Source organism: Bombina bombina, chromosome 5, assembly GCF_027579735.1.
Source record: "Bombina bombina isolate aBomBom1 chromosome 5, aBomBom1.pri, whole genome shotgun sequence".
NCBI classification, from domain to species: Eukaryota; Metazoa; Chordata; class Amphibia; order Anura; family Bombinatoridae; genus Bombina; species Bombina bombina.
The window spans coordinates 829,169,717-829,194,369 of NC_069503.1; the positions used below are offsets into that span (position 1 = coordinate 829,169,717).

A 24,653-nucleotide genomic window follows, 5' to 3' on the forward strand; every position below is an offset into this window, starting at 1 on the left:
TATAACTATTTTATGAAATCGTGTTGGGTCTGTTCAATATGCAAATTAATTTGCAAAATATTATCAGTGGAATAAAGTCTATATTATCGTACCTGGAAAGATGCATTATTACCTAAAGTAAAAGAATATATTCATTTTAATGTTATGCTACCCGTAACACAACAATTAACCCCTTAAAGTTTATAAGCGTGTGGATTGCAATATTTTAAAACCCCTACTTTTCAAAATCCTGAAATTTTCCAACTTTTTTTATGATTCAGATAGAACATGCAAATTTAAAAATACTTTCTTCTATTATCAATTTTTCTTCACTTTTGGTATCTTTTGTTGAAAAGCAGGACATAAGCTCAGGAGCATGTACGTCTGGAGCACTTTTGTAAGAATGTTATCCATTTGCCAGAGCACTAGATGGAAGCACGATTTCCTGTCATTTGTGCTCCAGATGCCTAGCTAGGTATCTCTTCTACAAAGAATACCATGGGAATGAAGCAAATTTGATAATAGAAGTAAATTGGAAACTTTTTAAAAATTGTCTGCTCTGTGTGAATCGCTAGAGAACGTTTTTGAGTTTTGTATCCATTTAATTACAATGTCAAACAATGTCTAGATAAGCCTTAATCTAATTAAAACTGGCTGGTGGCAACATTTATTTTAACTTTTTTTTTCTAAAAAAATATTATTATTAAGTGTTTTATTGAAGATTGAAAGTTTTTAAAATAAAATGTATTGTATGAAACATTGCAATGAAAGAAATAAAAAGTAAAATACATATAAATATATAACGTAGCTTGATGTCCTTTTCCATAGGAGACCTACATTAAAGGGACATAACAGTGCTTGAAATAACAAAAACCTTTAATGGGAGCAGAATTATTGTTAGCATGACTAGCGCCATCTTGTTCTTCGCCGCCATTTTGTCTTAGGCATCCATCTTGGGTAATGAATCTTTTATTATAGTGGTTTATTATGTAGTAAGAAATATGCTGATGTTAGGGAGACTTGCATAGATATAATAGCCCTGAGAATGACCCTGAAGATGTGCTTGGATGCATTGTTATCTCTACAAGATGTCAAACGGCTGTGATTTGTGCTGGGCCAGGAGGCCCAGTTACTGTTTATCTGTAGTTAGGTATTTCTGTAGAAATGACTCCCTAACACTCCTTTTATTCCAATTATATTTTCTATGAGTTTCTTTGTTCTTATAAGAAATACCATGTGAAATGATCTAATTATGAATACGTCACTTGTTAAACCTATATGCTGTAACTTCTGGCTATAAAAGTGCCTAACAACTTGTAATAAATAGAATAGCTTTTGGAATCATAGCTGCGTGGTCTGAAATCTATTCTCCTGGACGTCCTGAACAGATAAGTACTGATTTCCAGCTGGTATGGTGTGCCCAATGCCCAGTCCTGAACTGACACCCCCCTCCTGAAACCAATATATAACATGTATATAACATAAATAATTTATCAGGCTTCACTCTAAATAAGCACTTTGAAGTTCCCTGCTAAGCCACTGCTTTCAGGATGCATAGGGAGTTGTCATGTTTAAACCTAGGTTTTCTTTGTGCATCGTGTCACATGACCTCAGAGAATTCCTTTGCATGTGTAAAACAGTGATTCCTGCTGGCTTCTGCTAATGAACTGCAGAAAAGTGTGTATGTTGTTGCCTAGCAACATATTTAAGAGCTAGTGTAAAGAAAAAGTAATTGCCAATAAAATAAAAATAATTACCAATAGCACCTTTTATGAAAGATGGTTTAAAGCAATAAATATCTCAACTTAAAAGTTAAAATCTTAAATATAATGGTTATGATTGCTTTCAATTGCCTTTCAGTAGAGTTTGTATTTGCAATATATATTTATTTTAGGGTGTGTGGGGGTTATGCACACACATCTATATGTATATATGTAAGTATACATTAGCTCACACACATACATATTAACCTCTTAAGGACATATGACGGAATTTTTCCGTCATAAAACAATTGAGCAAACTGAAAGCTGTGTCCTTAAAGGGTTAAAAGACCATTTCAATTTTCATGTGTTAGTTATTGCTTTGTACTACCTTCTAGTAGAGGTGGTATTTGTCATTTTTATTTTGGGCTGTGGGGATTAAAATAAATATTATCACCTCAGCTGTAGGGTGGTGTATAGAAATGGCGACAATATATAGTTTATATTAACAGAATAACCACAGTGTGATAATGAAATTGAAACTTGCATGACAAGATGTCCCATGAGGTCGATAACAAAAGATTGCATGTGGGTGTGCTGTGCTACAAACCTAATAAGGGGGGCAGTAAGGTTATTTATTTTATATGTATGCATTGCAACTGCTTTGCAAAAGGTCTGCTCACAAATAAACAAATATGCACTATTACTATTTTCTTGTGTTTAGGTTTATGCCACCAGAGTATTGGTGCAGGCGCAACCCATGTGTTTTAGAATTTTATTAGTAAGATCTGATAAAAATTTAAATTAGAGAAATACAAATTAACATTGGTTACTTTTTTTGTTTTTAAATAAAGTCACCTTGCGTTGCGTTTAAAACACAATTTATATTTTCTTTAAAGATTGGCACCTTGAGAGTGACATGCATAACTGAAATATAAATATTTGTGGTTTTCATATTGTTTACTCTACAGATAAGTCATCTAATTTCAGAAGGGTCCCAACCTTTGATTGAAGAAGGGCTCAAGAAAGGATTTCTTCAACAGCTCTCTGAAAGTGAGGATAAAAAAGCAAAGATTATACCTGGTGAATGCAAAAATAACTGTGGTTTGGCTGACTTGTGTGATATGGCAAAGCATATACCTTTTTCCAGTGAACATACAGTGCAGCTGCTTAGCAATGAGACTCTTCCACTTCAAGACACAGACTTGTTAAACAACATGACAGAAAACAATACAGATCGGCCACAAATCATAAATTTGCTTGGGGAGAAGTATCTAGTCCCATCCAAAAGTAGATTTCTTTTATCAGATATAACCTGTTTGGAATCTCTTCTACAATGTAAGTACTTTCATGATATTTTTTCCATATAATGTTACAGTTGAGATTTTCTAAAGAGCGTATTGGTAAAAAATATGCTAGGTGGAAAAGCATATATAAGCAAAGAGAACAACTTGAAACAGTTAGAGGTCTGAGATAACACAAATGGACTCAAGAACTTGAAAAAAAGAGAGACATAATTCTGTTGTGTGATACTGTAAAATAATATTCAGTCAACACTGTAGAAATATTTGCAACCACTGAAATTCACTTGTGATATTATCTGTTTTAAAATATTTAATGTGATACTAAACTCAATTTTTTTTTCATGACTTAGAGCATGACATTTTAAGCAACTTTCTAATTTACTCCTGATTTAATTTTTTTTGTTCTCTTGCTATCTTTATTTTGCTATCTTTATTTAAAAAGCAGGACTTTAAAGCTTAGGAGCCAGCCCATTTTAGGTTCAGCACCCTGGATAGCACTTGCTTATTGGTGACTACATTTAGCAAACCAATAAGCAAGCATAACACAGGTTCTGAACAAAAAATGGGCCAGCTCTTAAAGGGACATGAAACCCATTTTTTTTCTTTGATGATTTAGAAAAAAACATGCAATTTTGAACAACTTTCTAATTTATTTCTATAATCATATTTGTTTCATTCTCTTGATATCCTTTGCTGAAAAGCATATCTAGATAGACTCAGTAGCTGCTGATTTGTGGCTGCACATAGATGCCTTGTGTGATTTGCTCACCCATGTGCATTGCTATTTCTTCAACAAAGAATATCTAAAAAAATGAAGCAAATTAGATAATTGAAGTAAATTGGAATGTTGTTTATAACTGTATTCTGTACCTGAATCATGAAAGAAAAAATTGTTGTTTAATGTCCCTTTAAGCTTTACATTCCTGCTTTTGAAATAAAGATAGCAAGAAAACTTACAAAAATTGATAGTAGGAGTAAATTAGAAATTTGCTTAAAATTGCACGTTCTGTCTGAACCATTAAAGAAAAAATTGGGTTTAGTGTCCCTTTAAGAAAGGTCCACATTTGTTGGTAATATTGAGAATAAATCTAATAATAACAGATTAAAATGTTTCCACAAGATCCTTGCCTTTTTCATGAACTTTATACCCTGCCTCTGGGTAAGTCAGGTACACTGTGGAAACATGTCAAGCTGTTTTTTTTATATTTATTTTCAAGACTAGAAATAAATGCTGACATTTTTAAAAAAATAATCATTTTGTGAGTATGAGTGTAAAGAAAGCTGATTAATGTAGAGTCTATCTTGGAATTTTAAGAGCTGATTGAAGAGTATAAGTGCATTTCTGTGAGTACAAAGAGTTCTTCTATATTGATGGGAATATTATGTTACTTAAAATAGTCATTTTGGGTGACTTTTGCATCAAAAGAAATTCAAGTTTGTTTTATATTATTTGATTTGTTAATACAATTTTATAGTTTGTCATTTTCTTTTATAAGATGGTGAGGTTAAACAAGATCATTACATGTGGGATTATTCTCCAGTCCATTAGAACGTGGTTTGCGGATCTTGTGGGGATGTCATCTTCTCCGCCATGGAGGTTACCATGTCGCAGCTATCTGCTAGTACACAGCCCCTTCCAACATCAAAATCTAGATTCTCTGAGGCTGACTGCATGGAGATTGAACGCTTAGTCTTAGCCAAGAGAGGATTCTCTGAGAGGAGACAGTGATTGATACTCTCGTTCAGGCCAGGAACCCGGTCAATCATCGCATCTATCATAAGGTGTGGAGAAAGGATTCTGTCCTTTCTCCAGGATGGGTTGGAGAAGGGGCTTGCCACCAGTTCCTTAAAGGGACAGGTTTCAGCGTTATCTGTGTTGTTACACTAGAGGCTCGCAGAGCTTCCAGATTTTCAGTCTTTTGTTCAGGCTCTGTCTAGAATCAGGCCTGTCTTTAGACATTCTGCTCCACCGTGGAGCTTGAACTTGGTTCTTAAGGTGTTGCAGAGGGTTCCGTTTCAACCTATGCGCTCTATTGACATTAAGATTCTTTCTTGAAAGGTTATCTTCCTGTTGGCTGTTGCAATGTAAACCTCCTTATCTGTTTTTTCACGCTGATAAGGCTGTTCTTCGCAATGGTTTGGGATTTCTTCCCAAGGTTGTGTCTAACCATGACATCAATCAGGAAATAGTTGTTCCTTCTTTGTGTCCTAACCCTTCTTCTCCGAAGGAGAGGTTACTTCATAATTTGGATGTAGTTTGAGCCTTGAAGTTTTATCTTCAGACTACGAAGGATTTCAGACAGTCTACATCTCTTTTTGTAGTGTATTCAGGAAAGAACAAAGGGCAGAGAGCCTCTTCAACTTCTTTGTCCTTTTGGCTGAGGAGCTTATTCGCTTGGCTTACGAGACAGCGGGACATAAGCCTCCTCAGAGGATCACGGCTCATTCAACTAGAGCTGTGGCTTCTTCTTGGGCCTTCAAGATTGAGGCCTCTATGGAGCAGATTTGTAAGGCAGCTACCTGGTCCTCCTTACATACTTTTACAAAGTTTTACAAATTCGACGTTTTTGCTTCGTCAGAAGCAGTTTTTGGGAGAAAGGTTTAGGCGGACCTAAATTTAGTTTTCTTTTGCATGATGTACCGAGTCCACGGATTCATCCTTACTTGTGGGATATTATCCTTCCTAACAGGAAGTGGCAAAAAGAGCACCACAGCAGAGCTGTCTATATAGCTCCCCCCTTAACTCCACCCCCCAGTCATTCTCTTTGCCGGCTCTAAGCAGGAAGGGTAAAGTGAAAGAGGTGTTAAGCTGTTAGTTTAATTTTAACTACAATCAAGAGTTTGTTATTTTTAAATGGTACCGGTGTTGTACTATTTACTCTCATAGATGAAGATTTCTGCCTGGAGGATTATGATCTTAGCATTTGTAACTAAGGCCCACTGCTGTTCCCACAGAAGCTGAGGAGTACAGGAAAACTTCAGTGTGAGGAACGGTTTCTTGCTATGCAGCAATGAGGTATGTTCAGTCATATTTTCTGCAGAGACTGTGTTAACTCAGAAAGGCTGACAGTATCCCCATTAGGGGAAGGGTAAGCAATAATCCTAGTATGAATGAGGCTTTACTAGCTTGCATAAAGGGCTAAGTTTTTTTGGGCACTCAGTTTGTTTATTAGAAAGTGGAGACAAACGTTTGTGTGTTCTGGGAGTAACTTTTTTATGTTTATGGGAAAGTTTGCTTGAGGGGTCATTTGGCTTATTTTAGGGTTGTTATAACACACATGGTTTTCAAACATAGTTTGCTAGATTTGTGTAGGCCCCAGCAACATCGAGTGAGGTGTGCGGGGCCTATTTTCGCGCCTCAGTTGCATTTAGTAATTCAGACAAGCAGCAAGCAACGTCTCCTGTGGTCCTGGGAATCTTCTGAGGACCTATTTGAAGCTTTAAACCCAGATTATTGTTCCTAAGAGCAGTTAGGGCTACAGCAGAGCTGCGGCAAGGTGCTAATAGGGGTTTTAACCGTTTTTTTGACAAATTTCAATCCGGTTTTGTCATTTGTGGGTTTATTGCTTATTTACTTGTGGTGCAATCCTTCTAAGGCTTAGTGGGTACACTGTTAAAATTTCGGAAAATTTGAAGCAATTTTAACCTGTTTTGCAGTTTGTGTATCCCTTTTTTTCTCTTAAAGGCACAGTACCATTTTTGCAATTTGTGGTTTTTTTTCATTAAATAAAGTGTTATCCAAGCTTGCTTGCTTTATTACTAGTCTGTTAAACATGTCTGACACTGAGGAAACTCATTGCTCAATTTGTTTAGAAGCCATTGTGGAATCCCCTCTTAGAATGTGTCCCACTTGTACTGATATGTCTATAAATTGCAAACAGCATATTTTGACTTATAAAAATTTGGCATTAAATGATTCTCATACAGAAGTAAGTCAGGTTTTGCCATCTAGTTCTCCCCAAGTGTCACAACCGGTAACGCCCGCTCAAGCGACGCCAAGTACTTCTAGTGTGTCTAATTCTTTCACCTTGCAAGATATGGCTTCAGTTATGAATACTACCCTCACAGAGGTTTTATCTAAACTGCCTGGGTTGCAAGGGAAGCGCAGTAGCTCTGGGTTAAGAACAAATGTGAGCCTTCTGACGCTTTAGTAGCTGTATCCGATATTCCCTCACAATGTTCTGAGGTAGGGATGAGGGATTTGCTGTCTGAGGGAGAGATTTCTGATTCAGGAAAGAAGTTCCCTCAGACAGATTCAGATATGACGGCATTTAAATTTAAGCTAGAGCACCTCCGCTTATTGCTCAGGGAGGTTTTAGCTACTCTGGATGATTGTGACTCTATTGTAGTTCCAGAGAAATTGTGTAAAATGGACAAATATTTAGAGGTTCCTGTTTACACTGATGTTTTTCCGGTCCCTAAGAGGATTTCGGACATTGTTACTAAGGAGTGGGATAGACCAGGTATTCCGTTCACTCCCCCTCCTGTTTTTAAGAAAATGTTCCCTATTTCTGACACCATAAAGGACTCATGGCAGACGGTCCCTAAGGTGGAGGGAGCTATTTCTACTTTGGCTAAGCGTACAACTATACCTATTGAAGACAGTTGTGCTTTCATTGATCCTATGGATAAAAAATTAGAGGGTCTCCTAAAGAAAATTTTTGTTCATCAAGGTTTTCTTCTTCAACCTATAGCATGCATTGTTCCTGTAACCACTGCAGCTGCCTTTTGGTTTGAGGCTCTGGAAGAGGCTCTTCAGATGGAGACCCCACTAGATGATATTTTGGACAGAATTAAGGCTCTTAAGTTGGCTAATTCTTTTATTACAGATGCCGCTTTTCATCTTGCTAAGTTAGCGGCAAAGAATTCAGGTTTTGCCATTTTAGCGCGTAGAGCGTTATGGCTTAAGTCCTGGTCAGCTGATGTGTCATCTAAATCTAAGCTTTTGTCCATCCCTTTCAAAGGTAAGACCTTATTCGGGCCTGCACTGAAAGAGATCATTTCAGATATTACTGAAGGGAAGGGTCATGCCCTCCCTCAGGATAAGTCAAATAAGACAAGGACCAAACAAAAATTGGATTGAGCAAGAGGGGAACTTTGCTCAATCCAAGCCAACCTGGAGGCCTAATCAGGCTTGTAACAAGGGTAAACAGGCCAAAAAGCCTGCTGCTGCCACTAAGTCAGCATGAAGGGGTAGCCCCCGATCCGGGACCGGATCTAGTAGGGGCAGACTCTCTCTTTGCTCAGGCCTAGGCAAGAGACGTTCAGGATTCCTGGGCAGTAGAAATTGTTACCCAGGGATACCTTCTAGATTTCAAGGACTCCCCTCCAAGGGGGAGGTTCCATCTTTCTCAATTATCTGTAAGCCCGACAAAAAGAGAGGCGTTCTTACACTGTGTAGAAGACCTTTTTACCATGGGAGTGATCTGCCCAGTTCCAAAAGCAGAACAAGGGCAGGGGTTCTACTCCAACCTGTTTATAGTTTCCAAAAAGGAGGGAACATTCAGGCCAATTCTGGATCTCAAGATCCTAAACCAGTTCCTCAGAGTCCCATCTTTCAAGATGGAGACCATTCGGACTATCTTGCCATTGATCCAGGAGGGTCAATATATGACCACAGTGGATTTAAAGGAATGCGTATCTACACATTCCTATCCACAAAGATCATCACCAGTTCCTAAGGTTCGCCTTTCTGGGCAAGCATTATCAGTTTGTGGCTCTTCCTTTCGGGTTGGCCACGGCGCCACGAATCTTCACAAGGGTGCTAGGGTCCCTTCTGGCAGTTCTAAGGCCACGGGGCATAGCAGTGGCGCCTTATCTAGACGACATTCTCATTCAAGCGTCGACCTTCCAACTAGCCAAGTCTCATATGGACTTAGTGTTGGCCTTTCTAAGATCTCACGGGTGGAAGGTGAACGTAAAAAAGAGTTCTCTTTCCCCCCTCGCAAGAGTTTCTTTTCTCGGGACTCAGATAGACTCAGTGGGCATGAAAATATATCTGACAGAGGTCAGGAAATCAAAGATTTTGTCCACCTGCCGAGCTCTTCACTCCATTCCTCGGCCGTCTTGGCTCAGTGTATGGAGGTAATCGGTCTAATGGTAGCGGCAATGGACATAGTTTTGTTTGCTCGCTTGCATCTCAGACCACTGCAACTATGCATGCTCAATCAGTGGAATGGGGATTATGTGGATTTATCTCCTCAGATAAATCCGGATCAAGAGACCAGAGACTCTCTTCTTTGGTGGTTGTCACAGGATCATCTGTCCCAGGGAATGTGTTTCCGCAAGCCAGAATGGGTTATAGTGACGACAGACGACAGTCTTCTGGGCTGGGGTGCAGTCTGGAATTCCCTAAAGGCTCAGGGTTTGTGGACTCGGGAGGAGGCTCTCCTACCGATAAATATTCTGGAATTAAGAGCGATATTCAATGCTCTCCAGGCATGGCCTCAGCTGGCTTCGGCCAGATTCATCAGGTTTCAGTCGGACAACATCACGACTGTGGCTTATATCAATCATCAGGGCGGAACAAGGAGTTCCTTAGCGATGATAGAGGTCTCAAGGATAATCCGATGGGCAGAGGCTCACTCTTGCCACCTGTCAGCGATCTATATCCCAGGTGTAGAGAACTGGGAGGCAGACTTTCTAAGTCGTCAGACTTTCCATCCGGGAGAGTGGGAACTCCATCCGGAGGTGTTTGCTCAACTGGTTCGGCTATGGGGCACACCAGAATTGGATCTGATGGTGTCTCGTCAGAGCACCAAATTTCTTCGTTACGGCTCCAGGTCAAGGGATCCTCAGGCTGTACTGATAGATTCTCTAGCAGTACCCTGGTCGTTCAACCTGGCTTATGTGTTTCCACCTTTCCCTCTCATTCCACATCTGATTGCCAGAATCAAACAGGAGAGAGCATCTGTGATTTTGATAGCGCCTGCATGGCCACGCAGAACTATGCAGACCTGGTGGAAATGTCATCTCTGCCGCTGAGACAGGACCTTCTGATTCAAGCATCCAAATCTAATTTCTCTGCAACTGACTGCTTGGAGATTGAACACTTGATTCTATCAAAGCGGGGTTTCTCTGAGTCAGTCATAAATACCTTGATTCAGGCTCGAAAGCCTGTTACTAGGAAAATCTATCATAAGATATGGCGTAAATATCTTTTTTGGTGCGAATTCAAGGGCTTCTCCTGGAGTAAAATCAGGATTCCTAGGATTTTGTCTTTTCTCCAAGAGGGTTTAGAGAAAGGATTGTCAGCTATTTCTCTAAAGGGACAGATATCTGCTCTGTCTAGTTTGTTGCACAAACGTCTGGCAGATGTTCCAGACGTTCGGGCTTTTTGTCAGGCTTTAGCTAGAATTAAGCCTGTGTTTAAGTCTGTTGCTCCACCATGGAGTCTAAATTTAGTTCTTAGAGTTCTTCAGGGGGTTCCGTTTGAACCCATGCATTCCATAGATATTAAGCTTTTATCTTGGAAAGTTTTGTTCTTAGTTGCTATCTCTTCAGCTCAAAGAGTTTCTGAGCTATCTACATTACAATGTGACTCGCCTTATCTTGTGTTCCATGCTGATAAGGTGGTTTTACGTACCAAGCCTGGGTTCTTACCTAAGGTTGTTACTAACAGGAATATCAATCAGGAAATTGTTGTTCCTTCTCTGTGTCCTAATCCTTCTTGTAAGAAGGAACGTCTGTTGCACAACTTGGACGTGGTTCATGCTTTGAAATTTTATTTGTAGGCAACCAAAGATTTCCGTCAAACATCTTCTTTGTTTGTTGTCTATTCTGGAAAGCGTAGGGGTCAAAAGGCTACGGCGACTTCTCTTTCCTTTTGGCTGAAAAGCATTATCGGTTTGGCTTATGAGACTGCTGGACAGCAGCCTCCTGAAAGGATTACAGCTCATTCTACTAGAGCGGTAGCTTCCACATGGGCTTTTAAAAATGATGCTTCTATTGAACAGATTTGTAAGGCTGCGACTTGGTCTTCGCTTCATACCTTTTCCAAATTTTCCAAATTTGATACTTTTGCTTCTTCGGAGGCTATTTTTGGGAGAAAGGTTTTGCAAGCAGTGGTGCCTTCTGTTTAGGTTTCTGTCTTGTCCCTCCCTTCATTTGTGTCCTAAAGCTTTGGTATTTGTATCCCACAAGTAAGGATGAATCCGTGGACTCGGTACATCATGCAAAAGAAAACAAAATTTATGCTTATCTGATAAATTTCTTTCTTTTGCGATGTTCCTAGTCCACGGCCCACCCTGTCTATTCAAGACAGATGGTATTTTTTATTTAAAACTTCAGTCACCTCTGCACCTTATGGTTTCTCCTTTTTCTTCTTTGGCCTTCGGTCGAATGACTGGGGGGTGGAGTTAAGAGGGGAGCTATATAGACAGCTCTGCTGTGGTGCTCTCTTTGCCACTTCCTGTTAGGAAGGATAATATCCCACAAGTAAGGATGAATCCGTGGACTCGGTACATCGCAAAAGAAATTTATCAGGTAAGGATAAATTTTGTTTTGTTCTTCTGACACCATTTATACCCTTATATTTCTCCTACTGTTCCTTGTTCCTTCGGCAGAATGACTGGCGGATGAGGGGAGTAGGGGAGGTATTTATGCCTTTGGCTGGGGTGTCTTTGCCTCCTCCTGGTGGCCAGGTTCATAATTCCCGCAAGTAATGAATGAAGCCGTGGACTCTACTCCCCACGATGGAAATGAAATTATCAGGTAAGCATAATTTATGGGGTTTTTTTTGAATCAAAGATTTTTATTGAGGTTTTCATACATAAGCAAATATATAAACAAACATATGTTCTTTCACATATACAGTCATTGCATAGATATCAAATGTAAAAGTACACCAATAAGCAATGTTATCTACATATCCATCAGAACATAGATATAGAACCTCAGTTTTTAAGTTTAATATACCTCTCAACAAAATTATAGGTCATTTCCGAACCTATATCCAATAGTATGCATCTCGAGAGGGGGCTAGGGTGATATATAGCCACTCTTGGGCATGGTGGACAAATAGAGTCCAGTTAGCGAGGAGCGGGATTAGTACCGCTAAAGAAAAAATTCACCATGTTGGGTGAATGATTAATATTACCCCCCAGGGACTTATGTTAAGCCGTGGGGGGGGGGGGGGTGGTAGGTTAAATAATTAGTCAGTGTAGAACAGCCATCTTCTTTTCTACAGAATGCCTCTATGTATGCTTATTTACATCATGTTGCCACGTAAATGCTGCGTCTAAATACTAGCGGGGCCTTTTTATACTGATTGCTTCATTTAATCTGAACCCACTTGTTAAGGTAACAGCTCTATATTAGAGAAAGATTAATCTAAGCCTTCGGTCTTCAGTATTGTGAGTTATTTTTACATTAGCTGGTGCTCAGATAAAGTGTGTACTCTAATTAATATGCAGTATCTGCATATAATACACTGATAGAGGATAAGGCAACCTGCATATTATCTCTGGTGATCTCCCATCCCCCCCCCCCCGTCGGCTGAGGGAGACAGAAGGCACAGTGGTTCAATGCTTAAGAGATACTCCCATATATTTACATATAAACACATTTTCCCCCAATAGTCAATTTGTTTCAATGGATAACTATCTGTTCACATAGAAATGAATGTTAGTTTGATACGGGTACTTAAACATTTTACATACTCAAAATAATAGTAATAGATCACTAAAACAAGACAGCAATACCCGACTGTCTCCAAATATTGGAGAGGTAAGTAGACCAAACATGCTAAATGACCATAATACTGCTCATATAGTTGTCTAAGGGGAATAGGCTACAATGACACTCAACAGAAAATTATACAACAATAATCAATATTGGTGAACCTAACTTCTGTTAACAAGCTGACTATACATGCTATGAATTTACTTAGAAGATACAATAGGTACATTACATATTCTATGCTAGCAAGAAAATGGGCTCTAATATACGATAATCATGTATGAAGCGTAATTTTAAAACCTTGTATTGATAATGGTGAATATAGACAAGTAATATATAACAGCATGTAACAGAGCACGCAATGCAAACCTATATATAACAAATGCAACATAGACTTATTAGGATCTAGGGAGAGGTCACTGATAGCACAGATGGTGAAGCGGGTGGATAAAACTGAGCATAATTTATGGTTTTTATTGTTCACAGAACAAAAGTTACTAATCCACTCAGAATTAAATGCAGGGAAAAAGCTCCTGGTTTCAAAATCTAGCTAGTGGAAACTTTTAGCTGTATGTATGTAATGTGTGGAGATCAATAACTGTTTGTTTGTTTTTATATTTTTGGATTTACCAGATTTCAACAAGTGTATGTCCATATAAGCACTACTGTTTGAGATGCATTTTGAGAAGGGGTTTGTGATAACAAATATGGGTGGACTTGATGAGTGTAAGATTAGAACTGGGATCTAGACCTCAGCTGCAGAATTGTTTTACAAAAGTGGTTGTTGTTTCACCTTCTTTAGGAGCGTAGCTATTGTTCAGGTACGCTCAAGTAATAAAGTGAATTTAATTAGTAGGTGTTAAATACTCAGTTCTGATATTTCTCAGATGGTATAGAGATCTGAGGTTGTGCTAAAAGTGTTGGTGACTTCACCTTTGGTCTGAGCAGATTGGATGTCAGATAAGTACAGAGAAGTAATAGGTAGAAGTGTAAATGCCAAGTTAGTACCAGTCCAGCACAGTAGGGGTTACTGGAGAGAGTGATGATACACAGCGCAGCTCCTACCTCTGAATACCCAGTGTGTATCTGCCTGTCAGCACTAGGTAGCGTGATGGCTGTGTGCGCAGCTCCTACCTCTGAATAGACTGTGTGAATCTGCCTGTCAGCACAGGATATGCTGATGGCTGTGTGCGCAGCTCCTACCTCTGAATAGACTGTGTGAATCTGCCTGTCAGCACAGGATATGCTGACAGCAGAATTGTAGCAGAGTTCAGTTTATGCAAGGGAGAGTAGGAACAGCTGAATCCGTAGTTGGAAGCTGTTCAGAGGGTAATTATGAAAGTTCTCTTTGCAAAGGGAATTATAGAAGAAGATTCCTTAGAATCTGAGGCTCAGAGTAATTTGAGAAATAGGACGTCCTATACTTATAATCCAAGTTAGGAGAGAAGGCAAACAAAGTTAATCCATATGCACAGCGTGCAGTTCAGGAACAAAACAAATTACCAAGCACTTGTTTGCAGGTGTGCTGGTACTGAAATAGGTAAAAAGGGTGGAGTTACTAGGTGAGCAGAAGTTTAACCCTTACAATGAGCTTAAAGGGACACTGAACCCAAATGTTTTCTTTCATGATTCAGATAGAGCATGCAATTTTTTTTTACATTCTTTATTTACAATAATCCGTAAGACATGTATACATAAATTTAAACCCCAAACGGGGTATACAAGAGGAGAAAAAAAAAAAAAAAAAAGATCAGATAATATATATTTGCATAGAAAGCTATAGTTCCATAGCTTTACAATTTCAGTTACACATTATTAATTTTTTCATATTATATACAATAGAAGGAAAACAAAAACACAATAAAATAAACTAAAACAACAGAACAAAAAGTACAAAATAAAACAAGACAGAACCAAGACAAAGACAAAACCAAAAAAAAAAAAAAGGAGGGAAGGGAAGTATTTACCACAGTCCTAATAGAACCAGGTCGGAATTTCGAAGATGATATATTAAATATTCCATTTCAGGAGTTGGAAGTGCTTTTATAAACGATGACCACTTGATAAAGAACCTGATAATATCTTCCTCATTATCGGTGCTAATATCAAGTTGTTCAAGGATTTTTAAACAGTTTTTAATTTCCGGGATTCTAGGAACTGCACGCATTTTCCATTTTTTTTAAGATAAGATATCTAACAGCCAATATGACAAGATTAATAAATTTGATATTAAGTTGCTTATTTTCCGAATTTAAAAGAAAAACTACATTCTTTGCTGACAGACTTATAGAGGGATCAGTAAGAATTTTACAGAGCCAAAATTGAACTTTGAGCCACATATTTCTAATTTTTGGGCAGTTCCATATCATGTGCAAAAAGTTCGCCTGTGGGAGGGAACATTTAGGGCAAATACTAAAGTTTATGGTTCCACATTTAAGTAGGACGTGTATAGTAATTTCACATGCGACTCCCTCCAAGTAGCGGAAAGGGTTGCTCGACTAACTTCTTGAATTGAGGTATGAGGTATTTTAGAATCCAGTTCTTGATTCAATAATACTGATCATTTAAGGCAGATTCTATCAGTATTAATTGTACCTGTCTTGGAAATCAGGATCGTGTAGCAAGGACTAACTGATATAAGTCCATTTTTGACTAATACCAGCCAGTTCTCTTAGGACCAATTCCATCCGTAATCATTTATAAGTTTTAAGGCATAGTGTCTTGCCTAAAGATAGGCAAAAAAGTCTCTATGCGGGAGATTAAATTCTGTTCTAAGCATATCAAATGACTTAATACAGCTTTTCCCCATGTCTAATATCTGATATACCTTGGATAAGCCCTCCACCCTCCATTTTGCAAAAATAGTAGAAAGAAGACCTGCTTGAAATTGAGGATTCCCCAAGAATGGGATGTACATCGATACATGCTATTCTATAACTAGTAAATTACAGATCTTTTCACATGCTAAAATTGGATTGTATAAGAATCTTGATTTTTTTTTATTTCAGATGGGATAAAGGAGGTATCAGAATGGATAAGAGCAACAAGGGAAAGAGGATTTGAGATGTTATTTTCAAGATCGTTATCAGTCACATAATCTCTTAAAAACAACCAGTCCGTCACTACGCAAGCTAGGAAAACGTAATTATAAAGTTTGAGATCTGGTAAAGCAAGGCCTCCATATCTCACCGGGAGAGAGAGTTTTGCAAGTGAGATTCTAGGCTTCTTATTTTGTCAGAGGTAAAAACTCAGCTGGGAGTTAAACAGCATTAATTCCTTCTTTTTTAAAAGAAGGGGAATATTCTGGAAAATATAAAGTATTTTAGGTAAGAGGATCATCTTATAGTCTGCTATACGTCCAGACAAGGAAAGTGGTAAATTATGCCAGTTTTTGAGGGTATCTTTAACTTTATTTAGAATTGAAATTATGTTAAGAGAGTACCATCTATCTGGATAAGAGGATATAGCTATACCTAAATATTTGAAAGAATCATGGAATATAGTAAAAGGTATATTTATACACAAGTTACCTGTTTGTTTGATCCAAAGAAGTTCAGACTTTGTTACGTTTATTTTATAACCGGCAAAGGATTCGAACTGTTGTACTATTAAAAGAAAGCTGGGTATGTTGATAGACATATATAGATAGACATAAATATAAGTATATCATCTGCGTAGAGTGCAATTTTTAATTCTTTATTACATATTTTTATTCCTTCCAGTTGGTGTCTGACAGATATAGCTAAAGATTCAATAGATATATTAAAAAGGAGAGGAGAGAGTGGGCACCCTTGTCTAGTTCCTCTATACAAAGTTATGGGAGGAGATAGCTGGCCATTTACTATTAGCCGCATAGAGGCCTTCTGATATAATTTTTCAATAAATTTGATAAAATTCCCTTTCAATCCAAATTGTTCCAGGGAAAATAACAAGTGGTCATGATGAACTGAATCGAAGGCCTTTTCGGCATCTATGGCTAATATTGCCATATCTGAATTAGTTCCTTTTCGTAGCTGATCATAGCCTTCGCCTTTCGCATAATAGTCTATCGTGAGTAGCAGCTGCCTAATTTTAGCTGCGGAATTCCTATTTTTCATAAAGCCAGCATGGTCCGTATGAATGATAGTAGGGAGAAGGGATTGAAGTCGTTGGGCCAAGATAGAAGTTAATATTTTATAATCTGTATTGATAAGAGCGATAGGTCTATAAGACTCTTTCATAGATGAATCTTTTCCCTTTTTTAAAATCAGGGTCGTATAGGAGGCCGAAAAATTTGACGTAGGCTCATTCCCATATATATATATATATATATATATATAGTTAAATAAAGAGGTAATATAAGGTGTTCTAGTAGGAGAGAGTATCTTATAGAATTCATTAGGGAGTGCGTCTGGGCCAGGGGCTTTGTTATGCGCAAGGTTTTTAATTGAATTAGATACTTCTAATTCGGTAATAGGAGAGTAAAGATCTTGGAGTGATGAAGCTATTAATGAAGGATGGGAGATCTTACCCCAAAAATCCTTGCGCTCCTTAGTATTGGAGGTTCTGAGGGAGTATATATCTTTATAATAATCAAAAAAAGATTGAGTAAGTTCTTCTGATGACCTAAGCCTTTGGCCTTCTACACATAGGAAATCTATTACCTGAGAGCCTGCATCCTGTTTAAAGAGTTTGGCTAGGAGTTTCCCCGTCTTGTTACCATATTTATGTAATTTTGCCTGAAACCTACTGTCTTTTTGTGTAGCCTTATATAGTAGAAATGTGTCTCTCTCTCCCAGTGCAGCGATATATTTGGCCCATTTCTGCGGAGTCTTTTCAGTTAAGTACAGATTATATGCATTTGTAACTGCTCGTAGTAATTGATTCTCCCGAAGTTTGAGTTTCTTAGTACGCCTGATAGTGTATGATAATATTTCGCCCCTTAGGACTGCTTTAGCAGTCTCCCAGAATAAATCAGGACGATTCCTAGCCTCGGCGTTGAATAAGGCAAATTCACGACATTTAAGTTCAAGCCAGTTTATAAATTTAGCATCTGAGGCTAAAAAGGTGGGAAAGAAAAAACGATTATTAATGGGGGGAAACATATCTAAGCTAAACTCAAGACATACAGGCGCATGGTCAGAGACCGCAATAGGTAAAATTTGAGGAAAGACCTTCTGATTACATAGCCTTTCATCAAGCAGGAATAAATCGATTTGCAAGAGCGATTTGTGTGCTTTAGATAGGCACGTGAAATCCCGCATATCGGAGTTCTGGAGTCTCCATATATCACGTACTAGTAAGTTGTTAAATATTCTGTAGAAAAGTTTTGACTCAAGATTGTCTCTCTTCGTTTTTCTTGAAGGAGCCTTCTGTCTATCCATAGGATACTGGGGTGCCATATTGAAATCCCCACCCACAATTAGGAAACCTTCTGCATAAGACATGAGCTTCGCCTGTAGAGCATCCCAGAAGGAGAGATTAAACACATTTGGAGCATATATATTACATAGGGTATATAGAACATTAAAGATTTTAATTTTCAATATAAGATATCTCCCTTCAAGATCTGATTCATTATGCACGACCTCATAGTTACGTTTTTTACCAAGTAGAATAGCAACTCCTGCTTTACGAGTCAGACTAGGAGAGAAAAAGACCTCTTTAACCCATGCGGATTTGAGTTTAAGAACCTCTTTGGATTTGAGATGGGTTTCTTGTAGAAACGCTATAGAGGTATTAATTTTTTTAAGAAAGGTTATTATCGTTTTTCTTTTGATAGGGGATGTAAGACCACCTATATTCCACAATGTAAATTTAATTCTATCGTGCATAGATATCATCTATGGGGTTAAGGAAGGGGAGAAGGAATAGAAACAACAACAAAAAAGTGGGAGACACAACACAAGGATCATACACGTAACAGACGGCAAACCACCTACACCGTCTGTTGCCCAGCACTGAAGAATCCCAGGCATAGCTAACCAGGAAAAAAGTCATCTTATACTTTACTACTTAACAACTAGGAAGCCAACTGGCCAGAGGAGCAATTTTTAATAAAAAACGACTCTGCCGCAGAGGCAGTGTCAAAGAAATGTATAGTGTTGTCAATCACCAGCCTAAGCCTGGCAGGGTGTAAGATAGTTGCACGCAGCCCTTTCTGTATAAATTTTGTACATACTGGAGCTAATTCTCTCCTTTTTAGGGCTGTTTCTGCTGCATAGTCTTGAAATAATAATATTTTATTTTCGCACAGATATATAGGCTGATGTTTACGGAAGGCTTGTAAAAAGGTGATTTCTTCTGTTATGTGTGATCAGTCCACGGGTCATCATTACTTCTGGGATATAACTCCTCCCCAACAGGAAATGCAAGAGGATTCACCCAGCAGAGCTGCATATAGCTCCTCCCCTCTACGTCAGTCCCAGTCATTCTCTTGCACCCAACGACTAGATAGGATGTGTGAGAGGACTATGGTGATTATACTTAGTTTTTATGACTTCAATCAAAAGTTTGTTATTTTATAATAGCACCGGAGCGTGTTATTACTTCTCTGGCAGACTTTGAGGAAGAATCTACCAGAGTTTTTACTATGATTTTAACCGGAGTAGTTAAGATCATATTGCTGTTCTCGGCCATCTGAGGGAGGTAAAAGCTTCAGATCAGGGGACAGGGGCAGATGAATCTGCATTGAGGTATGTAGCAGTTTTTTATTTTCTGAATGGAATTGATGAGAAAATCCTGCTATACCGTTATAATGACATGTATGTATACACTTCAGTATTCTGGGAATGGTACTTCACCGGAACTACTCTGTTAAAGGTCACTAATCTTTTTAATAAGTATTATATCATGTTAAACGTTTTTGCTGGAATGTAGAATCGTTTACATTGCTGAGGTACTGAGTAAATAAATGTTTGGGCTTTATTTTCCACTTGGCAGTAGTTTGTTTTGAATTGTGACAGTTTCGTTTCTCTTCACTGCTGTGTGTGAGAGGGAGGGGCCGTTTTTGGCGCTCTTTGCTACGCATCAACAATTTCCAGTCAGCTATTATTATTTTTCCTGCATGATCCGGTTCATCTCTGACAGATCTCAGGGGTCTTCAAACTTCTTGAAGGGAGGTACATTCTCTCAGCAGAGCTGTGAGAATTTTTTATATTGACTGTGGATAAAGACGTTACTCAATAATTTTTATGTCAAATTAGTTATGTTATCTTACTAATGGGAAAAACCTTTGCTAAAAGTTGTGTTGTTTTAAAGTTGATGCTATAACTGTTTCTCAGTTCATTATCTCAACTGTCATTTAATCGTTTAAGTACCTCTTTGAGGCACAGTACGTTTTTGCTAAAAAAGATTATAACCAGGTTGCAAGTTATTGCTAGTGTGTTAAACATGTCTGACTCAGAAGATATCTGTGTCATTTGTTCCAATGCCAAGGTGGAGCCCAATAGAAATTTATGTACTAACTGTATTGATGCTACTTTAAATAAAAGTCAATCTGTACAATGTGAACAAATTTCACCAATCTGCGAGGGGAGAGTTATGCCGACTAACTCGCCTCACGCGGCAGTACCTGCATCTCCCGCCCGGGAGGTGCGTGATATTATGGCGCCTAGTACATCTGGGCGGCCATTACAGATAACATTACAAGATATGGCTACTGTTATGACTGAAGTTTTGTCTAAATTACCAGAACTAAGAGGCAAGCGTGATCACTCTGGGGTGAGAACAGAGTGCGCTGACAATACTAGGGCCATGTCTGATACTGCGTCACAGCTTGCAGAGCATGAGGACGGAGAGCTTCATTCTGTGGGTGACGGTTCTGATCCAAACAGATTGGATTCAGATATTTCAAATTTTAAATTTAAATTGGAGAACCTCCGTGTATTACTAGGGGAGGTCTTAGCAGCTCTCAATGATTGTAACACCGTTGCAATACCAGAGAAACTATGTAGGTTGGATAAATACTTTGCGGTACCGGCGAGTACTGACGTTTTTCCTATACCTAAGAGATTAACTGAAATTGTTACTAAGGAGTGGGATAGACCCGGTGTGCCGTTCTCACCCCCTCCAATATTTAGAAAGATGTTTCCAATAGACGCCACCACTCGGGACTTATGGCAAACGGTCCCTAAGGTGGAGGGAGCAGTTTCTACTCTAGCTAAGCGTACCACTATCCCGGTGGAGGATAGCTGTGCCTTTTCAGATCCAATGGATAAAAAATTAGAGGGTTACCTTAAGAAAATGTTTGTTCAACAAGGTTTTATTTTGCAACCCCTTGCATGTATCGCGCCGATTACGGCTGCGGCAGCATTTTGGATTGAGTCTCTGGAAGAGAACCTTAGTTCATCTACGCTAGACGACATTATGGACAGGCTTAGAGTCCTTAAACTAGCTAATTCATTCATTTCGGAGGCCGTAGTACATTTAACCAAACTTACGGCTAAGAACTCAGGATTCGCCATACAGGCACGTAGGGCACTGTGGCTAAAATCCTGGTCAGCTGATGTTACTTCTAAGTCCAAATTACTTAATATACCTTTCAAGGGGCAGTCCTTATTTGGGCCCGGTTTGAAAGAAATTATCGCTGACATTACAGGAGGTAAGGGCCACGCCCTACCTCAAGACAAAGCCAAAGCTAAGGCTAGACAGTCTAATTTTCGTCCCTTTCGGAATTTCAAAACAGGAGCAGCATCAACCTCCACTGCACCAAAACAGGAAGGAGCTGTTGCTCGTTACAGGCAAGGCTGGAAGCCCAACCAGTCCTGGAACAAGGGCAAACAGGCCAGGAAACCTGCTGCTGCCCCAAAGACAGCATGAACCGAGAGCCCCCGATCCGGGACCGGATCTGGTGGGGGGCAGACTTCTCTCTTCGCCCAGGCCTGGGCAAGAGATGTTCAGGATCCCTGGGCGCTAGAGATCATATCTCAGGGATACCTTCTAGACTTCAAATTATCTCCCCCAAGAGGGAGATTTCATCTGTCAAGATTGTCAACAAACCAGATAAAGAAAGAAGCGTTTCTACGCTGTGTACAAGATCTGTTATTAATGGGAGTGATCCATCCGGTTCCGCGGTCGGAACAAGGACAAGGGTTCTACTCAAACCTGTTTGTGGTTCCCAAAAAAGAGGGAATTTTCAGACCAATCTTAGATTTAAAGATTCTAAACAAATTCCTAAGAGTTCCATCGTTCAAAATGGAAACTATTCGGACAATCTTGCCCATGATCCAGAAGGGTCAGTACATGACCACAGTGGATTTAAAAGATGCTTACCTTCATATACCGATCCACAAAGATCATCACCGGTATCTACGGTTTGCCTTCCTAGACAGGCACTACCAGTTTGTAGCTCTTCCATTCGGATTGGCTACGGCCCCAAGAATTTTCACAAAGATTCTAGGTGCCCTCCTGGCGGTACTAAGACCGCGAGGGATTTCGGTAGCTCCGTACCTAGACGACATTCTAATACAAGCTTCAAGCTTTCAAACTGCCAAGTCTCATACAGAGTTAGTTCTGGCATTTCTAAGGTCGCATGGATGGAAAGTGAACGAAAAGAAGAGTTCTCTTTTTCCTCTCACAAGAGTTCCATTCTTGGGGACTCTTATAGATTCTGTAGAAATGAAGATTTACCTGACAGAGGACAGGTTAACAAAGCTTCAAGATGCATGCCGTGTCCTTCATTCCATTCAACACCCGTCAGTAGCTCAATGCATGGAGGTGATCGGCTTAATGGTAGCGGCAATGGACATAGTACCTTTTGCACGCCTACACCTCAGACCGCTGCAATTATGCATGCTAAGTCAGTGGAATGGGGATTACTCAGATTTGTCCCCTACTCTGAATCTGAATCAAGAGACCAGAAATTCTCTTCTATGGTGGCTTCATCGGCCACACCTGTCCAGGGGGATGCCATTCAGCAGGCCAGACTGGACAATTGTAACAACAGACGCCAGCCTACTAGGTTGGGGCGCTGTCTGGAATTCTCTGAAGGCTCAGGGATTATGGAATCAGGAGGAGAGTCTCCTTCCAATAAACATTCTGGAATTGAGAGCAGTTCTCAATGCCCTTCTGGCTTGGCCCCAATTAACAACTCGGGGGTTCATCAGGTTTCAGTCGGACAATATCACGACTGTAGCTTACATCAACCATCAGGGAGGGACAAAAAGCTCCCTAGCAATGATGGAAGTATCAAAGATAATTCGATGGGCAGAGTCTCACTCTTGCCACCTGTCAGCAATCCACATCCCGGGAGTGGAGAACTGGGAGGCGGATTTCTTGAGTCGCCAGACTTTTCATCCGGGGGAGTGGGAACTTCATCCGGAGGTCTTTGCCCAAATACTTCGACGTTGGGGCAAACCACAGATAGATCTCATGGCGTCTCGCCAGAACGCCAAGCTTCCTCACTACGGGTCCAGATCCAGGGATCCGGGAGCGGTTCTGATAGATGCTTTGACAGCACCTTGGAACTTCGGGATGGCTTATGTGTTTCCACCCTTCCCGCTGCTTCCTCGATTGATTGCCAAAATCAAACAGGAGAGAGCATCAGTGATTCTAATAGCACCTGCATGGCCACGCAGGACTTGGTATGCAGATCTAGTGGACATGTCATCCTGTCCGCCTTGGTCTCTACCTCTAAGACAGGACCTTCTGATACAGGGTCCGTTCAAACATCAAAATCTAACTTCTCTGAAGCTGACTGCTTGGAAATTGAACGCTTGATTTTATCAAAACGTGGTTTTTCTGAGTCGGTTATTGATACCCTGATACAGGCTAGGAAGCCTGTTACCAGAAAGATTTACCATAAAATATGGCGTAAATACCTATACTGGTGTGAATCCAAACGTTACTCCTGGAGTAAGGTTAGGATCTCTAGGATCTTGTCCTTTCTACAAGAAGGCTTAGAAAAGGGTTTATCGGCTAGTTCATTAAAGGGACAGATTTCAGCTCTGTCCATCTTGTTACACAGGCGTCTGTCAGAAAATCCAGACGTCCAGGCCTTTTGTCAGGCTTTAGCTAGGATCAAGCCTGTGTTTAAAGCTGTTGCTCCACCATGGAGTTTAAACTTAGTTCTTAACGTTTTACAGGGTGTTCCGTTTGAACCCCTTCATTCCATTGATATGAAATTGTTATCTTGGAAAGTTCTGTTTTTAATGGCTATTTCCTCGGCTCGAAGAGTCTCTGAGTTATCAGCATTACATTGTGATTCTCCTTATCTGATTTTTCACTCAGACAAGGTAGTTCTGCGTACTAAACCTGGGTTCTTACCTAAGGTAGTTACTAACAGGAATATCAATCAAGAGATTGTTGTTCCATCCTTGTGTCCAAATCCTTCTTCAAAGAAGGAACGTCTTCTACACAATCTGGATGTAGTTCGTGCCCTCAAGTTCTATTTGCAGGCAACTAAAGATTTTCGTCAAACTTCTTCCCTGTTTGTCGTTTATTCTGGACAGAGGAGAGGTCAAAAAGCTTCTGCTACCTCTCTCTCTTTTTGGCTTCGTAGCATAATACGGTTAGCCTATGAGACTGCTGGACAGCAGCCTCCTGAAAGAATTACAGCCCACTCCACTAGAGCTGTGGCTTCCACTTGGGCCTTTAAGAATGAGGCCTCTGTTGAACAGATTTGCAAGGCTGCAACTTGGTCTTCGCTTCATACTTTTTCCAAATTTTACAAATTTGATACTTTTGCTTCTTCGGAGGCTATTTTTGGGAGAAAGGTTCTTCAGGCAGTGGTTCCTTCTGTATAATGAGCCTGCCTATCCCTCCCGTCATCCGTGTACTTTTGCTTTGGTATTGGTATCCCAGAAGTAATGATGACCCGTGGACTGATCACACATAACAGAAGAAAACATAATTTATGCTTACCTGATAAATTCCTTTCTTCTGTTGTGTGATCAGTCCACGGCCCGCCCTGTTTTTAAGGCAGGTAAATATTTTTTAAAATTATACTCCAGTCACCACTTCACCCTTGGTTACTCCTTTCTCGTTGATTCTTGGTCGAATGACTGGGACTGAC

At 39.6% G+C, this 24,653-nt stretch overlaps 1 protein-coding gene across 1 annotated transcript in view; it reads left to right on the forward strand.

The window, feature by feature from the left end:
* Nucleotides 1-24,653, forward strand: part of METTL4 (methyltransferase 4, N6-adenosine) — a 380,380-nt gene that overhangs the window by 162,001 nt on the left and 193,726 nt on the right. The window contains 1 exon segment of the mRNA XM_053714956.1: nucleotides 2,651-3,017. Coding sequence (XP_053570931.1) covers nucleotides 2,651-3,017 — 367 coding nt within the window.